At 39.2% G+C, this 21,223-nt stretch overlaps 1 protein-coding gene across 2 annotated transcripts in view; it reads left to right on the top strand.

Moving 5' to 3' along the window:
- Nucleotides 1-21,223, top strand: part of kat6a (K(lysine) acetyltransferase 6A) — a 215,572-nt gene that overhangs the window by 152,145 nt on the left and 42,204 nt on the right. For both annotated transcript variants that reach the window (XM_051936186.1, XM_051936185.1), the window contains exons 5-9: nt 4,202-4,283; nt 4,397-4,511; nt 4,796-5,136; nt 7,401-7,519; nt 20,545-20,660. In XM_051936186.1, coding sequence (XP_051792146.1) covers nt 4,202-4,283; nt 4,397-4,511; nt 4,796-5,136; nt 7,401-7,519; nt 20,545-20,660 — 773 coding nt within the window. The remainder of the gene's footprint in view (nt 1-4,201; nt 4,284-4,396; nt 4,512-4,795; nt 5,137-7,400; nt 7,520-20,544; nt 20,661-21,223) is intronic.

Below are 21,223 nucleotides of genomic sequence, written 5' to 3' on the forward strand. Positions count from 1 at the left end.
AGGAAGATAAGTAAATAAATATAAGTAACATTCAATTTGGCTTTTATATAAGTAATACATACATGGTTTTCATGTAAAGACCATCACAAAACATAACAAAACCATCTTATATGTAAGTTTATATATCTTGTTGGGAGGGCTTCTGTTCTCTTTCTCCAATGTAGAACCTTCATCCTCATCCGAGTTCGCCTCTATTATATCACGTCTTTATTTGAAAACCGCAGTGTTAGATCGGGGCGAGCTTGAACGTGACTGAGAGAATAAAACTGAATAATAAAAAATAAAAAAAAAAAAAGCTAACCTTTACAAGTGCCATAAATTTACACTGGCTGTTACAGACTAAAATCAAATGTATGTTTTTATTCTACAATAGTAAGAATAAGAGCAGCTCCCTACTCAAAGCAGAGGTGTCCGGGATTGAGCCTCGAACTTCTTGATGTGTTTAATTATTCCATCCATCTATCTATCCAGAGTCACGCCAGTCCCAGCAAGCATCAAGTGCGAGGCAGCAACAATCCCTGGATGGGGTGCCAGCTCATCTCTACCGCTGTGCCACTGTACCCCACATGTTTAATTATTAACAGTATACATGGTTTACATAAAGTTAACGGTTTATCTGTAAAATGTAATATGCATAGTTTAATGGATTTCATCATAAAAATGATATCAAGTATTCATCCTAGTTTTTTAAAGCACAGAGCTCCAAGAGGATAGCTCTTGGAAATCTAAATTGACTTAGAAGTCAGTCATCATCATCTGTAAATACACACTCTCTTCTATTGAATTGGATTGAATTCCTTTATTGTCATTGTATGGTATAATGAGATTCAATATGCAAATCCTCCATAAACTTATTGTCATATAAAATAACTATTATTCATAATAATGTGATAAAAATTGAAAAATATACAGTATGAACGCATAAGTACAATATACATGTACATATTGTGCAGATGGTATAAATGGTTCATAAAGTGGCTCAGGTTGTGCTATATTACAACTGTAGTGCAAGGTTATAATGAGGTAATTGTAATTATAACTACAAACAGTTCTACCGGGAGTACTTGATGGACTGATTGAGTGCATAGCTCCTGGGATGAAGCTGTTTCTGAGCCTCGAAGTCCATGCAGGAAAGGCTCTCAAGTGTTTGCCGGACTGGGGAAGTTCAAATAGCATGGCACGGCATGGCGGAGTGGAATCCATGCAGATGCTCGTGGCTTTCCTGAAGCAGCATGTGCTATAAATGTCCTCCAGAGCTGGAAGCTGTATCCCAAGAATCCTCTGTGCTCTTGACACAACCCTCCGGAGTGCTTTCCAATCTGCTGCTATAGGGCTGTGATTACACATTCGGATACAGTGGGTTCAAATACTCTTGAGTGGTGCACTGAGAGTAACAGCAATAAAGCAGCTGTGGTATTTGGAATAGCTTGGCCATTCCTTACACAATTATATTGTTACAGGTTGATTATAATCATGTGCCTTAAATTTATAAACGATATCCGGTTAATTTCAGTGTATTTGATAAAGCCCGCATCATGGATGTGAATTTAAAAAAAGAAAGGGAACCCACACAGGAATGGTAGCACTGCTTTGATGCTGGGTGCTGCCAGTTTGCAAAACCGAGCAGAAACGTGTGTATGCAAGTGGGGTGCTGGAGTGAGAATGTGTGTGGCTTTCTGCCAAGTTTAGTTTTTATACCTCGCAGTGTGAGTGTGGAAACATGCTAACGCACCATTTATACATGAGGTCCCTGATGTTTACATACAAAAAATAAGAGAATTGTCCCTTTTTACAATGCAAACATTTATACAAAAAAATGTAGCTGCATGTTATGAAGAATGCATAAAAGCTAAGAAATAGGCACCAAGTTCCAGTGATGTTAAGTCAGTTTACCTTTGCCTGTTTCTGTTATAACACACATCTGCATCCAGCAGACTACTGAAAGTAAAATCGGATAACAGTAGTCAACGTGTTTTTATATTTTGAAAGACAACGCTTTGATTTAAATTGTGCGCAACACAGGCTTTAAAAAATTATCTACTCTCACCGTAAGAGAAGTCATCTCCTCCTGCAGTTATTCTTCCTAAGTTACGTTACCTTTACCTTATTCCAGAAGTTGAACAAAAATCTAAACAGACTTGAAACAAGTAGCAATTTATGTAACAACAACCGGTTTGTGGTTGAGCAGAACTATGGAAGCATGTCCAAACTTAAGAGTCCATTACATTAATGAGAAACATATCCTGGAAAGTATAGACTTGCAGTGCTGTTTCTTTAAATGATTGCGCCTTTCGTTACATAACATTCCTTAGCAAAGGGGTCACAATTGCTCAAGGACAGAGTCTAGTAGCACAGTCTTACTACCTAAATACTACTTGAGCTTGTAAAATATCTACATTTGTTATTTAATGTGTTTACATACATGTATAACCAAACTATCAGATTGTGTTTACATTACCTTCTTAATCTTGCAGTACTGTAAGATTTTATTATCTATTTTGATTTTGTGTGCACATATAACCTTTGTTTCTGTAATACAGCTGAACCCCAATTTAAATTTCTAAGTTTAACATTTTCTATACATTTTAGAATGGTTAGTGGTGGTGATGGCTGGTTTCTCAGAAGTAACATTTATTTTTTCCCAGGCCACGTGTAGTATTCCGCAGCATGCTTAGTTACAAACTAGGGTTGTCAAAAGTGTAAGAATATCTTAAATATTGATTTTTAACATTTTAAAATTGCTTCAATAGGCATTTTTCATAGTTATCGATTCTATAGCCTACATTATGAATGCACTTCAAGTTCACCATGGCTTGAGTTGTGGCCCCGTTTTCATCCACTGTTTGATGAAGTTGCCATCTTATTAACACCCGAGTCCAAGTTTTCACTAACATGCATAACTGAGAAAGAGGGCTACTGGAGATACCTGGTTTTGTGGCAATTGGGGATGGAAAACTACAAGATATGTGCAAGCATGTATGCAAGATTTGTAAGCGAGTCCATACAAAAATTTTGAGTTACCTTATTTTTAAATTACAGAAAAATTAATAAGTGTAAACCTATAAACGTTTGGCATTTTGAAGTTGGGGTGTCACATCCATTTTTTATACAGGTTAAAGCATTTTTTGGAGCCAGTTAAACTTTTAACAGATCAAGACAGGGGTCTGCAGTTATTTTTGCGTGTCGGCCAGTTTTATTCTGTTTATTCAGAGGCAACATTCTTTTAACTTATTAGGGCTCTATTGCTTCCTTGATTTTTTAAACCCTCTCTGTGAAGTCTGCATGCTGTAGTGCTGTACTTTGTTTTATTTATTAGTTGCGATTTTAAAACTGTATTTCGTCACATTTACTATATAATGTAAGGTGCTGTAACTTTTCACTGCTCAACTCCTCTGCTCATATAATTCCAGCTCAGAATATGTTGGGCATCATTTGCAGCCCAACAAAAGAACATGACAGCCTCTTAACATTTTGGAGTTCAAAGACATCGTAGTTTCTTGCATAAAAATGCAGTGTGCACAGGTTGCATTTATACAAATCATTTAAATGTATTAGTGGTCTGTTTGTTTTTTACTCTTCTAAACAATTGTTTACAAAAGACCACATTGTGTTTTTTTTCTTGAATTTGTATTTTTTTTTTCATTTTTTTAATGTATACTGTTTACAAATGATTACAATACTTCTATTATTTATTTCAGTCATTGTCAAGATTTTAGTGCATGCAGGTCTACAATTTATTTAAAAACGTTTTTGTTGAATTACATTGTATACTATACATTTGTATCGAAGTTTCAAATTTTTGGTCTCATGACAACTCTATTACAAACCCTGTATAGCAGCATTGAGTTTGAAAGAAGTGCCCTTCAGAATTACAGATTTCAAAAATACACATTGTATTTTAAATTTAGCATTTTTCTTCTGCATTGTATTTTCTCACCTGATATCCTTAGTGACTTTGTGATGGAAAAAAATCTTGTTTAGCATGTGCTGAAAACAAAAATTACTTGTGCCTGATCTCTGAGGTTTGTTTTTATTTGAGAAGTTTTGACCACTGGAGGGCACTAAACATTCAATGCATTTATCAAACTTATAAAACAGCAGGTAACAGAATATGAAATAAGATAGATTTGCAATGTCGGGCGTGTTTCTTAGACTTTATTGTTAAATTTCCCCAGATCACATGCATATTTTTTTATTCCAGGATAATATGCTTTTCTGTGACTCATGTGACCGTGGCTTTCACATGGAGTGTTGTGACCCCCCACTTACACGGATGCCCAAAGGTAAGCATAATATGACAATAGTAAATAAATAAGGTAATACTTTGTATAAAATCATTCATCAGATAAATGTATCATTTTAGATTAATTATGTTCATGTTGCTTTGTTTCTTTAGGAATGTGGATCTGTCAAATTTGTCGACCACGGAAAAAGGGAAGAAAACTGTTGCACAAAAAAGCCGCACAAATCAAGAGACGCTACACCACTCCCCTAGGTCGCCCCAAAAACAGGTTCATGAAGTTCTCTACTTTGAGTTGATTTTGGCTAATAATATAAAAAAGTCAAATCTTAATGTTTACCCATTTATCTTTTGGAAATGCTTTTGATTGAAAGCTTTTCTGTCACTTTTTTACTTTTAAAATGTCTCATCTTCTATTCAATACATCCCCTCTTTCACTCTTAAGTATTATCAGTCATTCAGTCCTCCATTACTTAGCACAAATGACATAATCTGTATAGAATCGTTGTCATCTCACTAGTCATTTCACCAGTTTGTTTGATATATTTCTTTTAGCAGGACAAAAGGGCCATTCAAAAAAGTGCGCAGTGGTCCTGGTCGAGGGCGAAGGCACAAGCTGTCCAAATTTAATCGCTGTTCTTCTACTACTCCTTCATCTCCTTGTTCGTCTTCCTCTGAGGGTTATCCTGGGGATGACCACCATCTATTTGACTTTGGAGAAGACACAGGGCTGAGAGTTAACAAGAAGACCAAAGGGCTTATAGATGGCCTTACCAAATTTTTTACGCCATCACCTGACGGTCGCAAAGCCCGTGGTGAGGTAGTAGACTACTCTGAGCAGTACCGGATAAGGAAAAAAGGAAGGAGCAAGTCCAGCATGTCAGAATGGCAAGGAGGTGAGTTTATTTTTATATATATTTTTGTGGCCTTTTTTTTAAATAATTGTTTTGTTTTGCTAATTCTTATTAAAATAATTAATGAATGGTTTAATGAGCATTCTCATTCTTTAGTTAAGCCAGATTGGTCTCTCCTGCTTCTCTTTGTATTTATTTATTCAGTATAGTATAGGCCTCCTGACTTGCTGTCTTCTTTCGGCTCTATCTTAGGCTGACATCATTGCCAAGCATTTAGATGTACAGTAGAGCAGAAATCATATACTGTATATATGTATGTATCATTTCCACAAAGAAATTGTTAATGTAACTAAGTGTGTTAAGATGATACTCAACTGAAATCTAGTTTGCAGAAGGTTCCTCAGTTGTGGAAAACATCCTGTGTGGTCACAAGGGCTTCAGAGCAGTTGCTTTTACTTCATACATCATGAAGACCTTTGAGGGGCTGGTCCTGAAATAGTTTCAACTCCTGGTTTCCGAACATCTTGATCTTCTGTAGTTTGCCTGTCAAATACATACAGTATAGGTGTGGAAGATGCTTTGATCTGCATGCTCTACAGGGCCTCCTACTTGGACAAAGCCAACCTGCACCGTTAGGATAATCTTATTTGACTTTTCCAGTGTCTTTATGTCAGGGACTGTATGTCACAAATGCTGGTTTGTAATGCGAGAGCATTACAGCGGACTGTCCTGTTGTCCCTTCCTGTTTACCTTCCACACAACAGAATTCCTGTATAATACCAGTGCTTGCTTCCTACAGAAATTCTCAGATGACTGTTCTATTATAGGCTGTAGTAGTGATTTAGACAAGTCAGAGTACTGGGTGCTTGTGAAGGACTTTGTTTTGGGGTGCAGGGAGAGCCACCTGCAACTCAACATCAACAAGACAAAAGAGTTTGTGGTGGATTTCCAGCTTGTTAAAGAGCTCCTGAGATCAGTCACCTTTCGGGGGAGGTCATAGAAGTAGTGCAGAGCTTACAAATACCTGGAGGTTCACATAAACAGCAGATGGGACTGGTCTGACAAAACAGTGGGCCTATAAAAGAAGGCCCGTAGCAGACTTTCTGAAGAGACTCAGATTTTTGAATGTTTGCAACAAGATGCTAGAGATGTTCTACCAGTCCATTGTAACAATTCTGTGGTCTTCTGAAGAAGCATTTTGAGTTCAGAAGGCACACAATGCCTGAACAAACTTGTCAGGAAAGCCTGCTCCATCACAGGCTAACATTTATGGAAATGAGGATGGGGGAAAAATTTGATGCCATCATGAAAAATCCCTTCCAAAAGGTGCTGTCTAATAGCACTTTTAACTATAGGCTCATGGTGTGCTAAAAAGTACCTCTGGGGATTTTACCTGCCCGCTGGTGTTGGCAATTCAGTGGTTCTTCCCGACATCCTAAACTAAATGCTTATACTTCAAGTTCTTTTAGCAATTTCTGTTCAGTAATTATATATTTTACTATCTGCAAATTGATTAGTTGTGTTATCTGGCTTCACCTGACACTGGTGGTGTCAGTTATAGTGCCATTCGTTATTCAGGTGTATCAGAAGTTCTGTCTATGCAAGTGCTTTTCTGTATACATATTTGTAGCATTTATTAGTTATATACTAATATTATTGGCAGGCAATGTGGTGTGTAGTGGTGAAGGCTTTGGATATAGGTTGTGGGTTCAAATCCTGCTGCTGACAATGTGTGTCCATGAGCAACTCACTCAGTGCTGCAATTGGGAAAACAAAATAAATGTAACCAATTGTATCTCAGTAGTTGTAAGTTTCTTTGGATAAAAGCATCAGTCAAATAATAAATATTATTATTGGATCACTGGGTGTACTTTCTCATGAACATGCTATACCCAATTTTCCATGAGTAAAACATTCCTGCATTAGATCAATTCCTTCTTTTTTCTGCTAATAATGAAATGGCTATCATTGTGCTTAGTTATACCCGACAGTGTCACAGACCTGTGAATCTGTATCATTTTTATGTTTCTGAAGCTGTGTTCATATACATTTCCCCTTGGGGTTAATAAAGTTCATCTAATTTAATGTAATCTAAAGTAATCTGAAAATTGCTTTTAGTTCTGTTTTTCAAACTTTATCTTAAGTTGGTCCAGTTGAAGTTTTTGTGGGCTACGTAAATTGAACTTATCAAAGCATCAAACAAGATTGGTGTCTTTCAATGTTTTTCACTTTAATATATTCATTAAAATAACTATTTGCATCATTCAGTTATCAAAATATTTTACTTTTTTTTTTCCTGTCTGTAGACAATCATGAATTATGGGAGGATCGTCAAGAGGGTGGTGACAGGCCAGTAGGAAACCACGATGTTGTGTCCGAGAAAGACATTGAACTATTTCATCAGATTCAAGAGCTTGCATTGGAGGTATCTTTGATTTTTCCTACTGTATGGGATGGGATTGTTAAAAATATCAACATATCAACAAGTAACATTTTAGAAATTGCTTCAATATTCATTTTTCATGGTATTGATTCTTCAACCTACATTACAAATGCACTTCTAGTTCTTTCTAGGCACATTACCACATTAATGTTCTTTTTACTTGAATGTTTAATATTTGTTTTTAGTAAACCGCTGAAAAAAATTAAGGGAACACTTAAATTACACTTTGGGTCTCGATGAACAAAATATTCAAGAGGAAAATCTTTACTGAGTAATACTGTAGTACTAGATGTTGATTACATCTTGCCTGAAGAAGGGGCCTGAGTTGCCTCGAAAGCTTGCATATTGTAATCTTTTTAGTTAGCCAATAAAAGGTGTCATTTTGCTTGGCTTTTCTCTGAGTAATACTGTGTAATTTGTTGAGAACAAAATAATGTAACAGTGGTCAATGGAAACCAAAATCACCAACCCATTGAAGGCTGGATTCAACATCACACTGAAAACCAAATAGAAAATCTGAAATCAAGGGCTGATGCAGCTTGCATGAATTTAATCGTAGGCAACTCATAATGTAACTCAGTAGTGTGTATGGCCTCCATGTGCCTTTATGCACTTCTGATGACGTCTGGGCATGCTCCTGATGAGACAGTAGATGGTGTCCTCAGGGATCTCCTCCCAAACCTGAATCAGGACATTGTGAGCTCCTGGACAGTCCATGGTACTACTTGGCTGCGTTGGATGCATGGATACTTAATATTTCAGAGATTCTGAATTGGATACGGTTCTGAGGAACTTGTGAGCCAGTCAGTGGCATCAATGCCTTCATTATCTAGAAACTGCCTACACACTCTGGCCACATGAGGCCAGGCACTGTCCTACAACAGTATAAGGGGTGACAGTGGCTTTGAGGATTTCATTCCAGTAACTTAACAGCAGTCAGGGTACCGTAGCCTAACACGTGGAAGACTCTGCAACCATCCAAGGTATGTCTCCTCAGACCATTATTGAGAACTGGTCATGCTGGATGATGTTGCAGGCTGAATAACATTCACCACAGCATCTCCAGTCTCTTACATATCTGTCACATGTGCTCATTGTGAACCTACTGTTGCCTGTGAAGTGAACGGAGCACCAATGGTGGAACTGCCAATTGTGTATTCTTTGGCGGATGCAAATTGAGCTGCAAAGTGATGTTCTGTGAGCATAGGTCCCACTAGAGGATGTCGAGCCCTCATTGAATCGGTTTCTGACAATTTGGTCTAAAACATGCACACCCGTAGCCAGCTGGAAGTCATTTTGTAGGGCTCTGGCAGTGCTCCTCCACACACAAAACAGCAGATACCTGTCCTACTGCTGGGTTGGTGCCCTTCTATGGCCCTGTCCAGCTCTCCTTGTGTAGTGGCCCATCTTCTGGTATCTCCTTCATGTTCTTGATGCTATGCTGCAAGACACAGCAAACCTTCTTGCAACAGCACTTATGGATGTTCCATTCTTGAGGAGCTGGACTACCTGTGCAACCTGAATTGGCTGCAGGGTAATGCCTTATGCTACCAGTAGTGACCAAGATACTAGCAATGCACAAAACTAGAGAACAGTCAGTCAGGAAGAGAGAACAATTGTCTGTGTGCGCCACCTGCAAAACCATTCTCCATTCGTTTTTGGGGGGTGGGTTTGTCTTGCTGTTGCCTCTGCAGTGCACCTGTTGTCACTTCCATTTGCAAAAAGCAGGTGAAGTTGATGCACAATCACTTTTGCCTCCTAACTGGACAGAGTGATATCCCTGAAGCTTAATTGATTTGATGTTAGACTGTGATGATTATGTGTATAATTTTTCATTCACTGTTTAGAAAAGATTGCAATACTCAGTCATTCAGATTACATTTAATGCAAATTCAACATAGAACATGTGCATCGTTTCTTAGCGTACCAGTGAGTACTGTTTTGCTGTGAACCCCCCCAAACCCCTTTTTGCTCAAATGTCACTATCATGCCGCTCAGGTTGCTGGGTCATGAACACATGGAGAAAAAAAAGTTTCAGCTTGTGACTTGTTCTTTGTATTTTTTTACCCATTTCTAATTGCTTTCTTCATCTTATCCCCAGAAGCTAGTAGAATTATAAGTGCAATTAGAAACCGCATAACAAATGTCACACTTCTTTTTCGATTCCTTTTGGGTTGGGTTAAGTATTTTATATTGGTGTAAAGAAAGGTTTTTAATCATATGAACAAATTCTTTTAAAAAATTGGAGTGTTGTACACACTACTCCTCAGCTATTTGCAGCTCCTTTATTACATAAGCAGAATAATAACCTATCATTTTTAGGTATATAGAAGCAATAATTCCAAAAACTCCTTAGGGCATAAGGGATTACAGTAAAAATTCCATTTTACTATGTATGTGTGACACATTCTTATTTCCCTGCCACTTTAATGTCTTGGTAAACTAAGACGAGTTTGCATGTAGTACACAATAAATGCACATCCAATGGTTTAATAGTTTTTGCAATTTCCAAATTATCACTTGCAGGAGGCAGTGTTTCCATTCACTAAAATAAAACAAAGTGAAATCAAACAGCATATTTGGTAAGAAAAAACTAGTAAATATTGTACTAATCTTTTACATTGCTTTACAATAGCTGACATAATACTATTTTTTAAATACAGATGTTTTGCATATACTTTTGTAAAAGGCTCAGGCAATGTTGGAAGTACTATAGAGCAGAGTAGAAAAAAGTCTACAAAAATGCACCCAAAATTACAGACAATATCAGTAATAAATTCTTACTGGCTTCTCTCTCAAAAAACTTGGCTTTAACAGTTTGATTTCATTTTTTTTTTTTTTTTACTGCTGTGAAACCTTCTTAAAACATGACAAGCAATAACACCATCTACCATCAAAATCCTAAAACAAACAGGTCATTTTACAAACTATTGAAAAATTAAATTGGTAAGAAGTAGGAATGCATATTGCTAAAATAACTCCTGTTATGCAGACTTTGTTGATGATTTTGTAAAGGGTAGCAAAAACATACAGTGGGTATAGAAAAGAATCGCCCCCTTTGAAATATTCCCATTTTTTTTGCTTTACAGCCTTAAATGAAAACACACACAAAAAATACTTCTTCCCAGCTTTACTTACACGATGCAACCTATAACATCCAAGTGAAAGATATCACAGCTACTGTTCAGAAGAATTATAAAAAATCAAAAACAAGACATGCTGAGATTAATAAAGGATCACACCCCAATGTCAATATTTTGTTGAACCACCTTTTGCTTTAATGACAGCCTTGAGTCTGTTGGGATACTTCTCTATCAGCTTTGCTCATCTAGATTGAGCAATATTTGCCCACTCTTCTTTACAGAACTGTTCAAGTTCGTTCAAATTAGATGGTGAGTGTTGGTGGACTGCTATCTTTAAATCTTTCCACTGATTTTCAATGGGATTTAGGTCTGGGCTCTGACTGGGCCACATAAGGACATTCACTTTTTTTCCCTTCAGCCACGGTGTGATCAATTTTGCTGTGTGCTTCGGGTCGTTGTTGTGTTGAAAGGTGAACATTCTTTCCATCTTCAACTTTCTGGCAGAGGGTAGCAGGTTTTCCTCAAGAATTTGATGGTATTTTGCCCCATCCATTTTTCCTTCTACCTAAAGAGAGCCCCAGGCCCTGTGGCAGGAAAACACCCCCACAACAGGATGGTGCCACTTCCATGCTTTACTGTAGGTATGGTGTGTTGTGGATGGTGAGCTGCATCGGATTTCTGCTAGGTGTACCATTTGGTATCGAGGCCAGATAGTTTGATTTTGGTCTCATCTGACCATAAGACCTTTTTCCACTGGGCATCAGAATCTTCAAGGTGCATTCAACATCACATGGACATCAGGGACAGTGCCTCTGGATTGGCAGACCGGGGTGGTGGTCCCCCACTTTAAGAAAGGGGACCGGAGGGTGTGTTCCAACTACAGAGGGATCACACTCCTCAGCCTCCCTGGAAAGGTCTATTCAGGGGTCCTGGAGAGGAGGGTCCATCGGATAGTCGAACCTCGGATTCAGGAGGAACAGTGTGGTTTTTGTCCTGGTCGCGGAACAGTGGACCAGCTCTACACCCTTAGCAGGGTCCTGGAGGGTGCATGGGAGTTTGCCCAACCAGTCTACATGTGTTTTGTGGACTTGGAAAAGGCATTCGACCGTGTCCCTCCGGGAATCCTGTTGGGGGTACTCCGAGAGTATGGGGTACCGGACCCCCTGATAAGGGCTGTTCGGTCCCTGTATGATCTGTGCCAGAGCTTGGTCCGCATTGCCGGCAGTAAGTCGAACCCGTTTCCAGTGAGAGTTGGACTCCACCAGGGCTGCCCTTTGTCACCGATTCTGTTCATAACTTTTATGGACAGAATTTCTAGGCGCAACCAGGGCGTTGAGGGGGTCCAGTTTGGTGGACTCAGGATTGGGTCACTGCTTTTTGCAGATGATGTTGTCCTGTTTGCTTCATCAGGCCGTGATCTTCAGCTCTCTCTGGATCGGTTTGCAGCCGAGTGTGAAGCGGCTGGGATGGGAATCAGCACCTCCAAATCCTAGACCATGGTCCTCAGCCAGAAAAGGGTGGAGTGCCCTCTCAGGGTTGGTAGCGAGATCCTGCCCCAAGTGGAGGAGTTCAAGTATCTTGGGGTCTTGTTCACGAGTGAGGGAAGAATGGAGCGTGAGGTTGACAGGCGGATCGGTGCGGCATCCGCAGTGATGCAGGCTCTGAATTGGTCTGTCGTGGTGAAAAAGGAGCTGAACCGCAAGGCGAAGCTCTCAATTTACCAGTCGATCTATGTTCCTACCCTCACCTATGGTCATGAGCTATGGGTAGTGACCGAAAGAACGAGATCGCGAATACAAGCGGCTGAAATGAGTTTCCTCTGCAGGGTGTCTGGGCTTTCACTTAAAGATAGAATGAGAAGCTCAGTCATCCTGGAGTAGAGCCGCTGCTCCTCCGCATCGAGAGGAGTCAGATGAGGTGGCTCGGGCATCTGATCAGGATGCCTCCCTGGTGAGGTGTTCCGGGCATGTCTAACCGGGAGGAGGCCCCGGGGAAGACCCAGGACACGCTGGAGGGACTATGTCTCTCGGCTGGCCTGGGGACGCCTTGGGATTCTCCCGGAAGAGCTAGAAGAAGTGGCTGGGGAGAGGGAAGTCTGGGCATCTCTGCTCAAGCTGCTGCCCCCGCGACCCGACCTCGGATAAGCGGAAGAGGATGGATGGATGAATGTCTTCATTAATACTTTGACGTTTTACATCGCTGTAAAAGTGATGTACTTTATAGGGAATAAAACCAGTAATTGTGAATGTTTAAGGAATTGACATTGATAAAACCTTAAAATTCCCAACGTCTCTTTTCTTGCTGCATTAGTGCTGTTAGGCTGCTGTTATAACATGCTCATAGCAAAGGCATTATCATGGATCAATTTTTGAAATCAGGGACTATAACACAAATCCTGCAACATTAGAATTTTCACATGAATACCCTTAGTAAAATAAATCAATAATTTTGTAGCCTGAATTTGACTTTGAAAAAGCTAATACTTGCTTTGAAACACTTTTAAGTATCATTGACCTGTATAAAACATGTCTTCTTTTGAGTGGATTAATATATTGGTTATTTCTTATGTTTTGAATAAAAAAGAAATGTAAACGACTTCATTTGTAATTTATTTTCAGCTGTTGATAATACCCTGCAAGCAGGTCTTCCAACTTGCAGAGAAAACTTGGGGATGGGGTTGGCAGGATTGGAACTCCAGACACTGTAAAAAACCCTGCACTGTTCTACTTAATGCAAACTAGTGTGGTCCTGAAGTGTCACCCGCTGCACTCTGGTCCTAATCTTGGATCCTGAAGTGGTTTGTCGTGTGGCAGGTGTGGTGATGCGCTGTATCAGTGCATGCTCCCAACATCTCTCTCTCTCTCTCTCTCTCTCTGTTGAGAATAAGTACAGGTCAAAATCCATGAGAACGAAGTGCTCAGGACTGAAGAAGTAATTCATTATTACAGGTATTTCTTTCCCACAAACATTAGGAAGTTTTTCTTTACTCAAAGAACGATAGACACTTGGAATAAGCTACCAAGTAGTGTGGTAGACAGTAAGACATTGGGGACTTTCAAAACTCGACTTGATGTTTTTTTGGAAGAAATAAGTGGATAGGCCTGTTCTCGTCTAGAGTGTTCTAATAACGGAATTTAAACACAGCACGCCTATTAAGATGTGTAGCTGACAAAGCCAAATGTGAAATGCTGGACTCTCTCTTTCTTCCCTTGATAGTAGCATCAATAGCAGCAAGAAAATTTAAAAGTTTTTCTTTTTTTTTCTTTTTTTCTTTAATAACTAGCAGTCCTTGGTGTCAATAATTCGCACCACTTAGCCCTCATTAACTGTGCCTATAAAGTGACTGCTTCTTTCTTGCTGCCTGTGTTCTTTTGTGAGTCACCTTTTTTTATTATTAATCTGGGAAAGTTTTTTTCATTAAAAGATTATCATAAAAAAGTTTAAGGAAATTAAGAATCTTTGGATATATAAATTTGCAAGGGCAAAATTCAAAGAAGCATTCAAATGCAACAAGTTATTTATTTATGTTTAAAAGATCATGGTGTGTGGGTGTCAGGGAAAAATTCAGTCAAATTGTTTGAAACATGTTGACAACTGGTTGGGTAGCATAAACTCAAGGGAAGCCCAGCAATCAACACTTTTGTCAAAGGACAAGCGAAAAATGAATCCTCCATCTGATGAATGCGCTCAGTGAAGTCAAACCTAACCTTGAGAATCCCAGAAAAAGCAACAGAGCTAAAGTCAAATTTGATTGACAGTTATCCCTCCCCTGGATATGCCCACTATACCTCAGGTTTGCAATAACCTTTCTCAAACTCTGCTGCAAGAATATGACGACCATCATTAAAACAGAGTTTGGGCTAATGAAATTTGACCTGTAGTTAACCTTTGCTATTCTGGTAAGGTAAAATGTTATTTTTATATTGTGCAAAACTACCTGATTTGTTTACTTTATTAATTAATGCAGTCTGGTTCCGGGTGTATTTCTGCAAACCATTCACTATTTTTAAATCGCTATAGATGCATCAATTAATGACATTGTTATAGCAATACACACAACCTTAAAATCAAAACAATGTGACACCTGGGATTTAATCTGTTTCTTAGTTTACAGATATTTTTTGGCTGATACTGACTGTAGCAAATAAACAGTGACCTTGCTTTTTTCTTCTAGCTGTGCAGTCGCCAATAGTGAGCCATCATTCTTTTTAAGAGTGAGGCAAGATCCTTTAAAAAATGGGTGCGAGTGGGCTTAAAAAAATAAAGTCCAGCCCAGACCTCTAGTTTGAGGCTCTTTTGAAAATGTATATGAATAATGAGTATTAAAGAGGAATATTATATATGTTTTGCAATAAACATTTAACTTACTCTTGTCTGATATAGTGGGTCCAGAATAAAAGGCCAGTTTTTAAATAATCGCCACAGTCGCAGCTTATAGAGGGCGCGTGGTAGTGTGGCCGGAGCGGTTCCTGGATGCTACATGAGACGGGCATTTCCTCGTTTACGTGCACAGGCGAGGAATCATCTGCATCCGTAACTGAAGCCGGGAGCTGCTAATCACCACACCTGAGCCACGTCCTCGTAATAAATAGGTGAAGCGTGAGGTGGATGGGAAAAATGGTGAAAGAAAGGAAGAGGCAGAGAGTAGCATTGGGGAAAAGAATGTACGAGCCAGCCAGCCAGCTGAGAAAGATCAGCGCGGTCAGGGGTCCCAGGTGGAGCAAGTGATCGATGCTCATAAGACAGGATTGTGCCCACTGAGTTAATAGAGTGGGTACAATTGGGGAAAAGTCCGCCCTAGGGATCTGAGGGACGACTTCGAATGCTAGAAGGAATATGGAAGAACAACCAACCCCGAGCGGTCAGGCAGATGCTGGCAGGCAGCCATGACGGGGGTCTGTAAAATGAGGACCGCGATGGCTGAAGTTTCTCCCGCTGAATATACCTTGGGTGAGCTGGAGAGACTAGGAAGGACCAGAGCTTGGCTGGTGTGATCCCAATGTTGTCAGCAGGATTTTAGTCTCGTTTTAGACTTGTTTTAAACCTTTGGGATCTTACCTTTTTATGAATTATTTATTTATGAACACTTTAAGCACTGAACTATTTATTTGAACACTTTGTTTTGGTTTTGCTGTTTTTAAGTAAAAGCACTTTGCACCTTTTTGCACCATCCCCTTGTTTCGTTGTGGCCTCCCTGTCCAGCTCATCCGGTTACATTACCGGCGGTGTCGTGTTCAAGAGCTCCCAAAATGGAGATGGGAGCCTGGAGCTGAACCTGCATCGTCACATCTTGTTGAATGCTTTCAACATCAGTAATTTCATCAAAAGTCAGTAGCCACAAGTGGGAGGAACTTAAGATGCAGATCTCACTAGTGATGGTCAAGTCACTTTAGTTAACATGGCTGCTCTGAACAATCTTAGAATGTAAAGGTACATGGTTAAATTGGGAGTGTTTTCTTCATATATTACATTTAATGCAGTTGTAGAGGTTTTGTTACTTTTGCAATAGAAGTCCCTTGCATATTTGCATTTTTTATACTTCTAAAAAGAAAAACGTTGCTTGTTTGAGGAATCATTCAGTCATGAGCTTCTGTTCTGGAAACTAGAGTTGTTTCAGCTTTTTATTGTGTGTCTTGTTAATGGTGTTCTTTACCTGAAAAAATGACAGTACACACTCCTCCTACCAGATTAAAGATGACCATCAATCTGTGTATGCTAAGCTACTTTACTACCTGCTGGACATCATAAAGGTCACACAGTCAGTCAGTCAGTCATTATCCAACCCGCTATATATCCTAACACAGGGTCACGGAGGTCTGCTGGATCCAATCCCAGCCTGCACAGGGCACAAGGCAGGAACAAATCCCAGGCAGGGCGCCAGCCCACCACAGACGGTCACACACTCATACTGTTTTTGAACATGGTATCTTTTTATAATATATGCATGCTCTGTGTAATAGGTAGACTTTAAAAAATATTGATACAGCAATCACTGCATTAATTCACTTATCACCAATAGTTAAATGTTTACTTGAACCACACTTCCTGAAGCTCATGGCCACAATTGTGTGTTATTGTTAAATATTATTAAACGTAATGCACACTCGTATTTGTAGATTTGTATTTAGTTTGAGTAAGAAATTGGCCTTTTCTATTCTGTTCTCCATCCATCAGTTTTTTTTTCTTACCATTTTATTTATGTCTAACAAGTGAGAACAAGAACCATCTTTGGATGATATTAGAAGTTGTCTTTTTTATATTTAATATTTTGACTTATGACTGAAGACTTTGGAGCTGTGAAGTGTGAATACTGCTTGATGATCTGAATATTTGCAAAATGCTTTAGAAGCAAAAGCAAATAATGAGGAGCAGGGCATCTTGGAAGTATTTTGTTTAAACATCTCATAGTTCCTCAACTGGTCATCAAATAAATGTAACTGTGGGTCCTCCACGGTGAATACGTCTGTTTAGACATGTCATTTATTATATGAATTATAAATCCTGTGGTTAATGCTTATTTATATATCTTGTTTAAAGCCCTTAGTTTAATTGTTGGAATGGGTGTTTTTTCCCTTGGAAATGACCAACGTAGTTTTTTAGGGCAGCATTTTTTGTCTGTGTTAGATTTGTTAGCTGTTACTCTAATAAGGAGTTGTTGTTTTTAGGTGTGCATAGGTGCAATGTTGAAGTACCCTAAAAATCTTAGATGTGTTTGGAGAGTTAGCCTTGATAATTGTCCATCTACTTGCATTGAGTATTTCAGGATATTCCAGGATATTATGTTGAAATTGAATGCTCTTTAAGTATGAAGTCTTTCTGGTTTAAGCCCATAGTGTGTTATGAATTGCATCATTGGTTGAATCGTTTTGTCCAGCCAGTCTGCCTACATTATATTTTTCAGACTGCTCATGTGGCTGTATCGGTTCTTCGGGAGCACTCACCCCCGCCTTCCTCCCCACCTTCCCATGCTCTGTTGATGAGAGCAGACTGCCCTTGTCCATGGGGGAGGTGCTTTGCCATTCTTCTCCATGCAATTGTTGTTATAAGCATAAATTATTTTTATTGTGTGTGTTTGATGGCTGGAGAGGCCCAGTATACAAGCTGTGGCTTGCTTGCTCTTTTGTCATTGTTGCCAGTCTGTAGGAATTAGTGATCCCTTTCAGATGTGAAACCATTCACTGGCAGTATTAACCCCTCACTGCCTTGGAAGAGACTTTGTTAGTCTCCTAAATAAATTTGAGTAGTAAATGCTATTGATTTGTAGTTTACAGTGACGTTGCAACTTGTGTCATATTGCTGGGCTTAACTGGTAAGGCCATTTTTGTGACAGCTTACACGTCCGCTCTTTTGGAGCAACAATTTAGCAGCTACTGTATTAGTGACACTTCAAGGACTAACCCAAGCTATGTAGCCCCGCCTGAAACTTGCACAGAGAGGGGCACGCTGCCTCTCTCCTCAGTAGCAGGGTTAATTTAACCACATTTGAGCTGCAGGAATAAAGACAGTCAACATTCATAGCTTCAGCATGGGGCCACTCACCAAGTTGCACCTGGAGGAACGGAAATGTTTTCTGTCAGAGTGACTAGAAGAGAGAGCGAGAGAGGCCCAGCAGCAGGTGTGGTTTACTCAGCTTTGAACACACAGTCTCCACTCTTTCTCTTGTGTCATGTGCAAACAACTGTATTGGAGCCAAGCCGCTGTGTTTCCTTTGGGAATACAGCTGGTGGATCGCCTTGAAGGAGGCATGTGGGCATTGGGAGAGACAGAGGCAAAGCAGGTATTTGCCATGTTTTTTATTCATTAAATGGATCCTGGACTTAATTTGTTGATATCAATGGTTGTGGGCTTGTGTCTTGACAGGTGTTTTGTCTTGGGTTAGTGTACACCTGTAGCAATCTGAGTTGAATATTGAGCTGAAATGATAGTGTGACTCTTTGTACATGTGTGATTCTTCACTCTATTATGATGGTAGCTATCTTCATTATGAAAAAATTGTTTTGTCTTTTACAAAATTTTTTGTATGCCGGTCTACAGAATCATAGTCCATTTCTTTATAACTATGATGATGTGTGCCACTATACTTTAAGGTTTTCTGGTTCAAAGCAAATCTTTCTGCATGCAAATCAGGCAAGATCTTTGAGCTTGCCTTCTTTCAGGTCTGCATTTTGATGCTTTTTCCATGTCTTGGTTTGACTGTGGTTATTGGCTTTGTCACAGATTGTAATAACCAATTCATTTTTATACTACTGTAGACTGGAATGTGAAACTACTCTTAATTATTTACTGTATAGGAATTTATCAGTTTTGAGAAGGGGTCTTTTTAAAATGATTCATATGTATGTGTGTTTGTGTATAAATATGTGTGTGTGTGTGTGTTTATATTACGACACAAGAAAGGTTATACAAAATAGATCTTTTTTCACTGTGTTTCAAAAATGTCAAAAAGGTGGTGGCCATCATTAGCGATACAGTCTTCGAGACGATTTCTGAACACTCACATGACTTGTTCAGCCATTTCAAGGGGAATAGTGGCGATTTTGTGTCAAACAGCGTCCTCGAGGACTTCAAGGTTTTGAGGTCGGTGTGTGTGTATTCCTTCGATTTGAGATAGCCCCACAAGAAGAAATCGCGCAGGGTGAGATCAAGCGAACGTGAAGACCACCAGACATCGCTGCGCATGGAAATCGGCTTTCCCGGATATATCTCCCGCAAAACAGGCATGGATCTCTGTGGCGTTTGAGCTGTTGTCCATCTTGTTGAAACCAGACATCCACCACATCCATTTCTTCCAGCTGGAGCCACAAAAAGTTCTCTGGCATTTCAATGTAACGTTCTGTAGTGACAATGACCGTTGCTCCCCCCTCCTCAAAAAAGTAAGGGCCTACAATGCCAAATTCTGCAACGGCGTACCAAACTGTAACACACTCACTGTGCAGGGGTCTCTGAAGAAGTTCACAAGGGTTGGTTTCAGCCCAATAGCGAAAGTTTTGCTTATTTACACAACCATTGAAATAGAAATGTGCCTCGTTGCTGCACATGACGATGGCATCTCGATGAGCGGTTTACAGAATATTCGCGCACAACTCTCTACGGCTCTCCCAGTCTTTCTCAGTGAGTTCCCGCACTACCATCATTTTTGCATGGATGGAAATTAAGGTTCTCATGCAAAATCTTCCTCAAAGACATGTTGGAAATGCCTAAGGTAGAAGCATGTTTGCGCACTGAACGTCTAGGAGACAGCAAAATTGATGACTTTGCAGCTTGGATATTTTTAGGTGCTTGTGCAGTCTGAAGACGGCCTGGAGATTTTCTGTTCAATGTTGTACCCATATTTCTAAATTTAGCCACCCACTGAAGAATTGTTTTCCAATTTGGGACGTCACCATTAGGAAGAATGCTGAAGTGGGTTTAGAAAGCACATTGCTTAGTGATGATGGATTTGTTGTTTTTGAAGAACGCTTCAACAGCGAAAGCACGGTGCGCACCGGACCAAGACATATTTCTAACTGAAAACTACAAGGGATCGCCTATCAAAGGACCCCCCACCCCAACCCACTCGGCTCCCTCTACCTCACGCAATGATCTTGAGAAATGTGGTACATATATGTATATATGTATGTGTATGTGTGTGTGTATATATATATATATATATATATATATATATATGTATGTATATATATGTATGTATATATATGTATGTATATATATGTATGTATATATATATATGTATATATATGTATGTATATGTGTATGTATATATATGTATATGTGTATGTATATATATGTATATCACATCCTGACTTGGCTAGCTACTGAAGCCACCTTAATACTTAACATCCATGTATCTTTATGATGGTTTTTTGGTATACCACTCTAAAACAGACTTATAAATGTGGATATCCATTTTTTCTTTCTTTTTTTCAGAAAGTTGGTGTTACTGGACCTCCGGATCCACAGATGCGTTGCCCATCAGTCATTGAATTTGGGAAGTATGAGATTCACACGTGGTATTCTTCACCGTATCCCCAAGAGTACAGCAGGTACTGCATAGCTCAGTTTTCCATTCTGGAATTTTACGTGTCGTTATCATTTGTATGTAATTCTTAAATGTAAAAAGATTTACCTTTTGAGCTTAGGATAGCTATATTTTAAAATGGAGGGAAATATCACATTTATTATCATAGTGTTGAGCATAGTTGTGGCTAAAATGTTGCTAAATGTTTTGTGGGTCTTATTTTGTTTCTGATAGATTGAACGTGGTAGTGTGTTCTAAGGAGTAGGTTTCATGACTAAATGACTTAAACTGTACATTTAAAGTACATTCCACTTTGTTTTTTTTAATGCATTGTGGAATTATGTTTCAGCATATAGTTAAAAAAATCATTTAATTAACAAAGAAGTCATTAAAGAGACTGGCCCACTGCTTCCAGTGAATATTAAGTTAACAATGAAATAATCTCATGTTTGTTCTATTAATTCATAAATAATGCTGAGTTACACAGTTTGTAAATGCTCTTTAAAAAAAACATGTAAAATGTAGTTCTTAAACTTGGTTTCCAGGATGGTGAGAGTTAATTAAATTTGGCAACAGAACTGAGTAAAA

This window comes from Erpetoichthys calabaricus, chromosome 1 (assembly GCF_900747795.2).
Source record: "Erpetoichthys calabaricus chromosome 1, fErpCal1.3, whole genome shotgun sequence".
NCBI lineage: Eukaryota > Metazoa > Chordata > Cladistia > Polypteriformes > Polypteridae > Erpetoichthys > Erpetoichthys calabaricus.